Here is an 11,739-nt window from a genome sequence, read left to right on the forward strand (position 1 = left end):
ATAGAACTCCGACGATCTAGACTGCACAAACTGTGTGAAAGCATTTTGTACTGCCTCCTGGGAAGAAAACTTCTTGTCACGTAGATAATTGTCCAAATCACGAAAAAAATGGTAGTCCGTTGGAGCAAGGTCTGGTGAATACGGAGGATGACGAATGGTTTCTAACTGCAGTTCCTGAAGGGTCAAAATGGTTTCTCGTGCTGTGTGAGGTCTCGCGTTGTCGTGGAGCAATAATGGTGAAGATCGATTCATGAGTCGGGGCTGTTTTACTGCTAGTTTTGTCAACATGGTTCGGAGTTCGGCACAATAGACATCTGCCGTTATTGCTTGACCAGATCGGAGAAAATTATAGTGAATAACACCATGCTGAGACCACCAAACAGTTACCATTACCTTTTTATTGGTAAGTTTTGCTTTAGGACACTGTTGTGGCATTTGACCTAGGGTCAGCCATTGCATTTTTCTTTTCCGGTTATCATAAAGAATCCACTTTTCATCACATGTTACAATTCGATCCAATATTCCTTCATTTCTGTACCGGTTCAACAAGGCAACACAAGTTTCAACACGCGTTTCTCTCTGCAGATCAGTCAAATCATGAGGCACCCATTTTTCGTATTTTTTTATTTTATTGATTTGACGCAAGTGAGTCAATATTGTGGGTAAGGTAACGTTAAACCATGCCGCTAATTCCTGGGTAGTTTGACTAGGATCGGCTTCCACTATCTCTCTTAATTCATCGTTATTCACCTGTGTGGGCGGTCTTTCTCGTTGCTCGTTCTTTAAGTCGAAATTTCCATCACGAAAGCGTTTAAACCAAAATCGCACGGTGCGTTCATTAGTAGACCCCTCTCCAAACGCAGCATTGATATTGCGGGCTGTTTCTGCCGCGTTAGTTTCGCGTCGGAACTCGTATTCAAAAATCACTCGAATTTTCGCAGTATCCATCTTTCTTGTCTAAATTGAATAACAAAAACAATTGAAAGTCGATATTCAAATGTTTCAAATTTAAAAAAAAAAATCACAGAAATCATTTGAAGAAAGTTTCATTCGAAAACCTCAAACCATAAAGATTCTATGAAAATTCAAAGAACCTATTGCAATAAAACGGCAATTTCATACTTTAACCCCTAATATTATCGACGATTTCATCCAAACAATTGACCTTTTTATCTCAGTATACGGAAAAAAAGGAGGAAACATTATAACTGGTGTCATGAAGATTGCAGAGGGTCCCGCCATAAATATAGCATTCATAACAATTTGTCTGACGCGACATTGGCCCCGAAAGGCTATCCACGTGACTTATGTTTTTGCTGATAAAGTATCAGACAAAAGTATGACTAACATTTCAGTTAATGTGCACAAAGACAGCTCCATAATGGAGGCGAAACAATATCCAAAGTTCTTTAATCTAGTCAATACAAACGAAAATATCAACTTATTAAGAGGGAGAAGAGGAAAAATTCCTAATCTTCGATTTGATTTTAGAGGGGTATATCCACTTTAAAGTTAAAAACAAAATATTGTATGAGTAACGACACGATATATTCAAGCACAGACATTAATCAGAAACATAAAACAATAAAGTTTCCTCGATAGATAAAAATCACGAAATGACCTCTAATTTTCACATTTTTTCGATTCATCCTCGAAATGCTACAGGTTATTAGGACAAAAATTAGATAATTAATTATATTTATGCATGATCGACAACTGTCACTACGGATTTTTTTTTAATCCCTTTATTTTTAGAGTTATTCCGCTAAAACGAATTTGGTACTTTTAATGCGCAAAATTCAACATCTGTCGCACGTCACGCGGACTTCAGGCATATATTTGTTTCACAAATTTGGGCGGAGCCAACGTCAAAACTTTTTTGGCATGCTCCCTCTTAACGTTTCAGAAAATAAGTTTCAATTTGTAAAATGCGCAATTTTCGTTTACACAAAGTAGAACTTCAAAAAAACAAACAAAACGTAAAAAAAATATTATTGGAACTCCATTGAAGGACCAACGTCACAAAGTTCAGCGGGAGTTATAATTGGATTTATTGTGATTCCAATGATACCTAATTGACAAGGAAGAAATTTAAAAAACTGAACCGTATCACTTACAGCCAATGAATCATGTTGGTTCAATGCAATCTTGCGATTACTTTAACTAATGAAAGGATAATGTGGCTTATTTGCAAGAAAATTTTGATTATTATATTGTAATGCATTGATTTCAAAGAGCAGCAATGGCTGCTTTTTGAAATCTTTCATGTCGCACACATGTTTAAATAAAATAAGTATGTTTATCAAGTGCTGATAAAAACTCGTAACAAGCGATAAAAACTAACAAATTCACACTGCAGCAGGAACATTAATTACTAATCGAAATATTAATTAATCACTATTATTTATTAACATAACAAATATAATTCAAACAGAAATCTTATATTGACATAAATCAATGACCAGTACAAACACGAAATATTATGATTATTTTATTCTTTTCCTGATATTCCAACAACTAGTTAATAATTTAATGAATAACTACAAAAGTTTTAAAATTCCAATACATTTATAAAGAAATGCACCATACATTATCTTTGAACTTCCTACCTAACAATAAATTTCAATCACTAATCACCCAATCCTAGCAAGGCAAGGCTACCGATTCTTTTCTTTACCTTATGCATTTATTAGTAACATATATCTGTGGTTGACAGCATTTAAGTGCACACACGATCTTGTAAAGAAGCACATGAAGATGCCAAGTTATGGGACGAACAAGTTGTGCACCTGGTGCTAAGCGACACCTGTCTATAACAGTTGCTGTGTCACTCAGAGCTTTAATTCACAGATCTGAGGGACACTGCCACTGCGCCTGTCATTCTGAGACATAAGTTGACAAGTTCCACGTTCCAGCTATATCACAAGCACCCGTACCCTTCAAAACTGCAACACAGTAGGTAATACACATATTACTGCTTGGCGGCAGAAATAGGTAAGGTGGCAGTACTTCCGTAGATGAACCATCAATCTATGCTGAATATGTGAACAACATGTAATTATGAATACATACAATACTATTTCTTTTGTTATCCAAAGCAGCCAACAAAAGGTAGAAACCCAACAACAGGCATTAGCAGTACAGACAACAACAAATGTGTTATGAACTGGCTTTCTGTACCCATAATTATCTTGGAAACAGCCGGTCCAAACAGCAGGTCCATTGCAGTAATAATTAGTGTGGCATTTCCACCTACAGTTTTGCAAAATCCCTACTATCACCTAGTTAGAAGAAAAGGTAAAGAATATATACCCTAATTTCAAGTAATTTAGAGAACAGATTGATATCTCCAATGAACTACATGCTAACTCTATTTATTGGCTATTTTCTGTTATTTTCGTAAACAGCCATATTTATTTGTCAATATTACGATCCCTGAATTTTGTGAAAAAAGTAAAGAAACAAAAAACAGAACAAGTCCAAAAAATAAGTTGGCGTAGTGTTGGTTGGAGATATCAAGATAATACCACAATGAAGCAATACTCACAGTTTTTCATAGTGTATGTAACATTAAGCCTCGCAGCAAACTGTACAACTATGCAGGTCACATTCTTCTCATCATAATGCCACGTGCCCTGGGTTGGTGCAGGTAAGGGAGTAGGGGCTGGAGGAGGGGTCGGTTTAGGGGGCTCAGTGGGCGGCACCTCAGTGGTCGATGTTGTGGAAGTTGAACTGGGAGTGGTCGGTGCTTCTGTTGATGATGTGGTAGAGGAGAGAGTGGTGGAGCTTGTTGTTTCTGGAGCTGGAGTAGTAGTGGTTGGCTTCGGTACTGTTATGGTCACCGGTTTTTCCGTTGAAGCATCTCCTTGACCTGTGAAGACAATTTCTATTGAATCTGATGCACCTTGTAATCATAGTATTGTTTAGTCTGTCATTATTAGACTTTAATAAGAACAAAGTCATTTTTTCGATGTAATTTTCTGTACCTACACGACCGACGAAAATTTTAGAAATAAGCCAAAATAAACTGCTTTCAAACCCCAAAACATCATACAAATGGTAAGATCTACTGAAATATGCGTGTAACTAGAAGCAAATTAGGTCAGGTAACAGTTTTCGCATCATGCAAGCCGATTCCCGTGACCTCGACAAGTCCGTAGGACCCATATCATACTGCTGTCAGACTTTCAAGTAGCATCGATGGTCGTCAACGCTTTTTTTTGTTCCCATTGCGCATAAAGCAGCGATTCCACCCAGTCCCCACGTAGCGCGATAATAGTGACAAAGAACGTAGACGCCATCCGCTGCGAAGAAACCATATCACTTACCTAGCACTACTAAACTACACAGCACAGCTGAAAACACGAACGCCTTCAATCGAAACATACTGAATTATTAGGAACAGAAACCGAAACACTTCACACTAAGATGACCAAAAATCTCACAGTTGAGGCGCAAATAAAATGACTCGATAACTATCCGGTACACGAACTGACAGAAAATGATTTCTAGAAAAATGACAATGTATTCTATTCGACAGCTGACCGATGTTGCTACCAAATATTTCAGAATACTACTATTTCCATATACAGCGCGATATGTTGAACGAGATATTTGAACTGAAATTGAATCCTGCACCGCGCCACGAGCGCATGTCAAGCCTTTCTACTTAAACAGTACTTTTAAAAATAATTAAATTTTCCTAAAAATAATAGGTAGTATTCAACCGTGACCATAGGACCTGTAAAGGGCCCGTAACGTTGGTTTGTTTAAAAAAAAACAAATATACGCATTTTAAATCCGGAAAAATAGTTTCATTTCATAAACACAGTATTTTTTTTCATATTTGGTATGGGTATCGGCTACTCATTCGCCTCTTTGGATATTTATTTCGTCAGTATTTAATACTAATATTATGTTTATATATTTATTTTTCTTACTGGAGATTGTATTCGTCAGTATTGACGTCCCAAACTGAGCGCACGACAGTACGTCGTGCGGGACAACTCCGATTAGTACCGCGTCGCACTGCACTTCACGAAAAAAACCCGCGTGTTATAGGTCTGACCTATTATGAGCACCTACCTGTCGAACTAAAAAAAGAATGTTGTGAGGAAACGTTCAGGTGCAGACTGAAGAACCTTTTTTGGAAAAGTCTCTTTACTCAGTAACAGAGTACACTCAAAGTACTTAATAAATAACCAGGCGAACAGTGAGCGCGTTATTTACATAGACGCGTGTTCTTGTTTCACTTCGCCATCCCACTTCACACGCCTGAATATAAAAAGGAGGCGTTAGTCCTCTAATCCCACAATACAAATTATTTATGTGCTTAAATTTGCCTTGTAAGAATTCTTTTTATAAAATATTGTATAATTTTTCCTAAATTCCTTATTCAATCTCATTTCTTTCAATTTTTATTTCTACCAAGTAGTAAAGTTTAGAGAATCAATAGCAACATTTTTTCAATTCTTATGTTGGCACTTTCATGTAAACAAAAATGCCAATATTAATAATCAAAATTTTTGTCTCTGTCTCTCTATCGCACCAATAAAGTAGGGTAGATTTTTAGAGATGTCAAATATTTTAAGGCGCGAAATTTAAAAACTTAAAAGTAGGTAGATACTGGAAAAATATATGAATTGCACGTGTTTAAAAATCTGTGGAAAGTGTTACAATAAATAATCTATTTTTATTAGTTTCATTTATTGTTTGACAGACACACAGACACAAAACTACTCATTACAATCATCAACCCAACGAGACAAACTTACACAAAATGTCGGTACAACGTAATAAAAAAAACTAAGGCAAATTTACATGAAGGCATACCAACATTGACCTACCAACGTATTTACACTCAACATACAAAAATTGCAAACTTAACTGCTACATATCATAAGACAATTTATTAAAGTCTAGTAATTAAAGTTTATATATTTAGGTTTATAAGTACTAGAAGGAATTTGACATCGTCCATATAAATAATAGATGAAAGTATTCTAGAATTACATTCTTCAAAATTACCATAGATATTAATTACCTTGGTATTACGTAAGCAATAGCGAAAAGCTTGAAGATTAACCCCCCAAAACATTGCATTTACAATTTTACCATTTCTTAGGATTAAGTATATTTACTTATTAATTAGATTAAAGAGTTATGTACCTAATTAACCAAATTAGATACCTAAATGTTTAAATTATATTTTATACTGTTTAACATCGATTAATGGACCGTGGCTACAAATTAAATACACATTGATAAATATGATTGACTTAGAAAAGTAACAAAAACAAAACGTAGTCATTCGGATGAACAAGCAAAATGTGTTGTTTTATAATATTTTAAAATAATTGTGACGTATTGTTTTCATTCGTTATTTAAAATTGTTCGTTCTTCGGGACAGGCTAAGGCGTCTAAACTATACTGCCAGTAGAAATATTATATATACATATAAGTAATGCGAGCAATGTTACAAATTATTAATGTTATATCACGCGACAACACTGTCGCGTAGGGTGCATACTGATCTGGCGAATGCGCCGCGAAAGCGCTGCATGTGCGCTGCACGCGTGCTGCATGCGTGCAGATAAATACATGGTCTGTACGCACCCTAATGTGACATCACGTATCACTTTCAAAAATTAAGCATCTAACTTAACATCATCCGACACAATATAGGTTTTTGCTGATTATTTGCTTCAATTATAATATAAAGGATTCATAAATCTATCCTGCTATGTTAACGTTATTTAAAAATTGTAATAGTTCCTTTACACTGCGCAGTATAGAATAGAAATAATTTATTCCGTAAATATAATGTCTGATCTAGTTTACGCGTATCAGTCCCAACAACGTTGCGTGTTGATTGTAATAATATTACGTAGCAAAAATCAAGGAGTGATGCTAATAGCATATCTCATTTTTAGTCTGTGTAATGTGAGTGATGGTGATATCACACTATAATGAATAAGAATAGGAAAACTTTATTGTGTTCGCCAAGACACACATGAATGAGCTTAAAAGTTATCATATTATACATTATAAACTTAAAATTATAGCATAATACAACAAATAGACAAAGAAAAGTAATTTGCACCAAAATGCGATTTACTTTTGTTAATAAATATAAGTAATAACACGAGTAAAAAGAAGAGTAATTAATGATACACACACACACCCACCCACACAAACACACATACACACACACACAAACAAACAAACACACATAAATATGTATATACGTATATATATATTAGTAAATGTTATATTAATAGCAGATACATTAACTGCCAGAAATAAATAAGTGTCACTAATTATGAGAAGACACTGATTTCCGTAACACAGGTCTTTGAACCTAGCTCGGAAGCCAGGGCCTACAATGACATGTAACTTTTCTGTTTAAATAAAGAATTTATTATTATTATTATTATTAATGATTTTCGGTGTCGCCACACAAACGGGACTTGCTCAGCGTTTAGCTACGGGCAGGATATCCTACCTATAGCGCTGGTTTTCAGCAAGCCTGAATGCAATGTGATTGTAATAGCACGGAGTAATATAATATATATGACGCAAGATGTGATAATATCACACTTTATTGCAATGTGATGGTAATGGCAAAGCAAGCACTGAGTGATGGGATAATGCTTAAAACGCATCTTATTTTTAGTCTGTGTGGTGTGGGTGATGGTGATATCACACTGTAATATAATTTTACGGAAGTGTTACGCGACGTTACATTACTTTTCGAAGCATATTTTTGCACATGTCTAACTGCCTGATCTTTGATAGTATTATTGATGGTGTAATGTGTATCGATGTTGTTGTTTTTTTAACGTTTACAGGATACGGCAGAATATCAGCAAGAGTTAATGGTCTACTAATCGCTTATTGGGTCAAATTTGAGATAGTAATTTTTAATTCAATCAGTCAACCAATCAAGCAGCCTATTACAGGCCACTGCTGGATATAAGCCTCCCCAAGCGTATGCCATAGTGCCCGATCACGCGTAATTATTATTATTATTAATTATTTTTGTTTATTGAATTGCAAATGTATTAAAATAATTTAGATTTTTTATTTTAAAAGTTACACTCTTTGTCTTTTGCGGTGTTAATGGAAAGCTTTGATTGATGGAATAAGTACTGGAATAAATAATGTGTGATTCAGCAGACTGCAACTGCTTCCCAGAGGAGTTTACTCGACGAAGAGTTCGAAGCGCGCGCGCCCGACGCGGCTGGTGCGATCGTAGTACTGCGTGATGTCACGGGACCAGACGCGACACTCCACGTTGATTAGCACGCCACCTGGCAGGTAAATGCATAGGATCATAATCTAGTTAACTGCCTACAAAGTCATTATAGAATTTCAAATAAACGAGTATTCAAATATACCAAAACGTAATAATAAATAATGTAGCTAAATAAAATAATGTTATCTGACAACTACCAAAGCATAGCAGTCTTTTTTTCCATAAAAAATGGCGCATTTTTTGTAGTTATAAGTTTCACGTGAATGAATTTTTAGTTTAAGTATATTGAGTTTTGAGTTTCGTAATTGTTTGTATTGACTAACAAATAATTAAGAAACTTAGCTCAATAAATAAATAATTAAATTTTTTTTTTCATATTTTTTCTTTTTTCGCAGTTCTTTATACTAGAGAGATAGCAATACATCTGTCTCGCACTTGCAATAATTTAGACCCTCTGATTGGTTGATTTTGTATTCAACTCTTTTAGTACACTATTCAGCGCTTTTAGATTAATATAAATGTAGCGACATTTGTCAATTATCCCATTTTGGTCCCAACTCTCCCCATAAGCGTTTTATTGAAAAGTACATGAAACTACTCGAAACACCTAACAGTTCAAGAGATTCAAGCAAGCGGCAAATATTTATTATGATGCCTTAAAGGGCAACGCTCAAATAAATGGAGAAATACTAAGTCTAGACTTTTTGCCATGGACCAATGGCGTCAACAAAATCAACAAAATAACGGGAAAAAGCTCCAAAGCGAAAGTTTTAGAAACTGCTGCAACTAAGGTTTCAACTTCACTGATAGTACCTACTAGTATGATTTTGCATGCTAACTTCTTTGCCAAACTATACTATACATGAGACATTCACTAGAAATACTTGTATACTTAATGTAATAGTCAAATGTTTAAGATACGTCATATATTCACCTAAAGTTTTTTTAAATATACGATACTCACGACGAGGATTCTCAAAGAAGACACCAACGAGCGGTCCGGGGATCTGGTCAGGCAGGCCGCGAGCAGATTGCGGAATGCGGTCGGCAGTGTGCAGGCGGGCAGTGGGGAAACCGGGAGGCATGTTTGCGGGAATGTACTGAATGGGCCCGATGTTCTCCTGGTCCGCAGGGAACTCGCCGTCGCATGACACCCAAATGAAGTCCCCGTACTGATGCGCAGGCCTTTGGTGCTATGTCAAAAAATAAAAACGGTGTCAAAGAGAAAAAAAAACCTATACAGAACAGATATTAAGGCGAAGCAGCTCTTTACCATAATTTGTCTCAAGTTTTCTGGCATGTCCATGGGGATAGGCAGTGGCACCGATATGTTATACGGCTCCGGGACCCAGTAATGAATCTGAGAACCAAAAACAAGTAAGTTTCAATGGGTAATTTCATTTTAGCAAACTTGATTTGTCTTCAGCAGAAACTATGTATTCATATATAAATAATAATTGTAAATTACAATGAAATCACTTACGTGATTGAGTCGCAGGAAGACGCAAGGCGTGCCAAGAGCGTAGCCATAAAATTCGTCAGCGGTACACGGAGACCACGTCCTCATGGCCAACTCGCAAGTTTCCGAGCGCATAGTGTACTGGTCTCGTCGTTTAGTCGAGCATGGAGCTCGTGGAGGATCTTCGGGGACCGTCGTCTCATATTCTGTTGCATGTCAATTACTTTGTATATAATTATAGTTACAATCTCAACCGATGTTAAGCAATTATGGTGCGCATTTTTCTAAAAGAATCCTATTCCCTTCTAATCACTCTAGCCTTGATTAACGTTTGGGGAAACATAGAATCACACAAACAGAGCTGCCAACAAATGGATGGCATTTCTGCTGTTATTAATTAGTGAAGTCCGGAACAACTGCTTGCAGTCGTGGCTTCGACTTCCTTAGTAAAAAGTAAAGTCAACATTTGGAATCATAAATAGTCTGAATACTCTGACAAGCTATAAGTAACATGTGTGCTTCTATTTCGACATCAACTGATAACTGCTTGCAATCAGTGTCGACTGTATGCAGTATTTTGGTGTGTAGGCTCCATAGTTTTAAGTAGCTCAGACACCAACCCATTTAAATGTTTCTTATACGGATTGCTTTTTTTTACTGTATTGCATCTCTAAATATGTCTTTGTAGGAATTTTGATTTCAATTTTTCAGCAGTCTTAGAAATCTCTTAGAATATTTGAGAAACAATTTTACTGCTAAAGTGGTCATCACAATCAAGAGTTTTAATAAACAATCAGTTAAACGGACAGTACAGCTCCTTGTGAAAGAGTTCGTCCAGTGTAGTATTGCTACCTTACCTATTTCTGCCGCCAAGCAGTAATTACTACCCGATTTTGAAGGGTAAGTAAGGGTGCTGGTTAAATTGCATGGACTTGTCAACTTATGTCTCAGGGCGAAGGGCGCAGTATGGCAATGCTCGTCAGATCTTTGCGGTTGAAAGTAGGTTGGTGTGTTGCTTACCATCAAACGCACGACTTGTACACGACGTGCATTTTCAGTTAAGTACATATTCAGACAAATAGTTACAATCCATTACAATTGCAGAAGACTGCAAAGCTGTGAAACGTACCCCTCAAGAAGTCATTGATCTTTTGCACCCAAGGATGCCAACTGCCAGGGTCCCTGAGTCGGAACTGTATGACAGGCTGCTCCCAGTGCGTGTAGTAGTCGTCGGAACGCGGCCACACCTCCAGATCTGTTGTGCAACGTAATGGCTTAGACAACATTGCTTTGAGCAAATGGATGTCGTCGCTAGGACAATGTAGGCAGACGTTCTCGTATGAAACAAATAAACTTAATGTCAATGACGCGAGTCTTATGTCTGATACCACGTCTGTTAAGTTAAAATTTTTATGCGACTTCAAAAAGGAGGGAGTTCTGAATTCGATTGTGTTTTTCTGTGTAGATATGTTACGCTATTTTTTCCGACATTCTTATTTGTTGGAAAGGAGGCAACTCAGTAGAGGTCGCATTCAAATTTAAAGAAATTGTTCCACCTCCAAGGGTGATGTTAGCGCATGAATCCGGTTTGTTGAATCTTATCTACTTTCCGATAACCGATTTCAATAAAACTTAGTATTAGATGCAATTTCAATGAAAATAAAATGTTGTGATAAACTGGAGCTTTGATGATGGAAGTAGCAGACAGATGGGAGGAATCTCCCAACAGTATACATCAACTACCTTATATTTGGACTCATATGATTTTTTTGACGAGGAATTTGAAGTACCTAAACGCTTTAACTATCTATCTGAATTCCATAATTCGTTTCAGGACGTGTTGTAAAAAAACTCGAGTCTGGAAGTCTACATTTTAGGATTAAGAAAGTCAGAGACTCCCTGCTCGATATATTACGAGCCTATCGAGTTTCCGAATAGACTGGAAGTTCGACATTATAGTGCCGGAGTCTAAGTTATGTAAAGAATCGTGGTCGAGTCTGGTAAGTATGACGAGCGGAGTCGT

General features: G+C 36.5%; 2 protein-coding genes across 2 annotated transcripts; both read right to left on the reverse strand.

Annotated features, from left to right (window-relative positions):
- Positions 1-3,500: 3,500 nt before the first annotated feature.
- LOC113238888 (classical arabinogalactan protein 10-like) lies at positions 3,501-4,483 on the reverse strand. The gene is made up of 2 exons (XM_026475740.1): positions 4,329-4,483; positions 3,501-3,871 (listed from the first exon to the last, which is right to left on the reverse strand). Exons 1-2 carry the CDS (start codon positions 4,384-4,386, stop codon positions 3,516-3,518), a joined length of 414 nt encoding a protein of 137 aa, XP_026331525.1. The 5' UTR covers positions 4,387-4,483; the 3' UTR covers positions 3,501-3,515.
- Positions 4,484-7,443: 2,960 nt separating this feature from the next.
- On the reverse strand, positions 7,444-11,017 carry LOC113238887 (sodium/potassium-transporting ATPase subunit beta-2-like). Its single transcript, XM_026475739.1, has 5 exons — positions 10,846-11,017; positions 9,741-9,922; positions 9,531-9,617; positions 9,222-9,450; positions 7,444-8,312 (listed from the first exon to the last, which is right to left on the reverse strand). Exons 1-5 carry the CDS (start codon positions 11,000-11,002, stop codon positions 8,203-8,205), a joined length of 765 nt encoding a protein of 254 aa, XP_026331524.1. The 5' UTR covers positions 11,003-11,017; the 3' UTR covers positions 7,444-8,202.
- Between the last annotated feature and the right edge of the window lie 722 nt (positions 11,018-11,739).

This window comes from Hyposmocoma kahamanoa, unplaced genomic scaffold, assembly GCF_003589595.1.
Source record: "Hyposmocoma kahamanoa isolate Upper Pololo Valley unplaced genomic scaffold, ASM358959v1 98733, whole genome shotgun sequence".
Classification (NCBI taxonomy): Eukaryota; Metazoa; Arthropoda; class Insecta; order Lepidoptera; family Cosmopterigidae; genus Hyposmocoma; species Hyposmocoma kahamanoa.

What these genes read in the sequence shown, in the direction of transcription:
- LOC113238887 (XM_026475739.1), bottom strand. Translation starts at nt 11,002, where the DNA reads ATGTTGTCTAAGCCATTACGTTGCACAACAGATCTGGAGGTGTGGCCG. An exon ending in TCTTCCTGCGACTCAATCAC is followed by an intron (nt 9,618 to 9,740) that starts GTAAGTGATTTC and finishes TTTGGTTCTCAG; the next exon opens with ATTCATTACTGGGTCCCGGA. An exon ending in CTTCTTTGAGAATCCTCGTC is followed by an intron (nt 8,313 to 9,221) that starts GTGAGTATCGTA and finishes TTTACCTGCCAG; the next exon opens with GTGGCGTGCTAATCAACGTG.
- LOC113238888 (XM_026475740.1), bottom strand. Translation starts at nt 4,386, where the DNA reads ATGTTTCGATTGAAGGCGTTCGTGTTTTCAGCTGTGCTGTGTAGTTTA. An exon ending in GTGTAGTTTAGTAGTGCTAG is followed by an intron (nt 3,872 to 4,328) that starts GTAAGTGATATG and finishes TTGTCTTCACAG; the next exon opens with GTCAAGGAGATGCTTCAACG.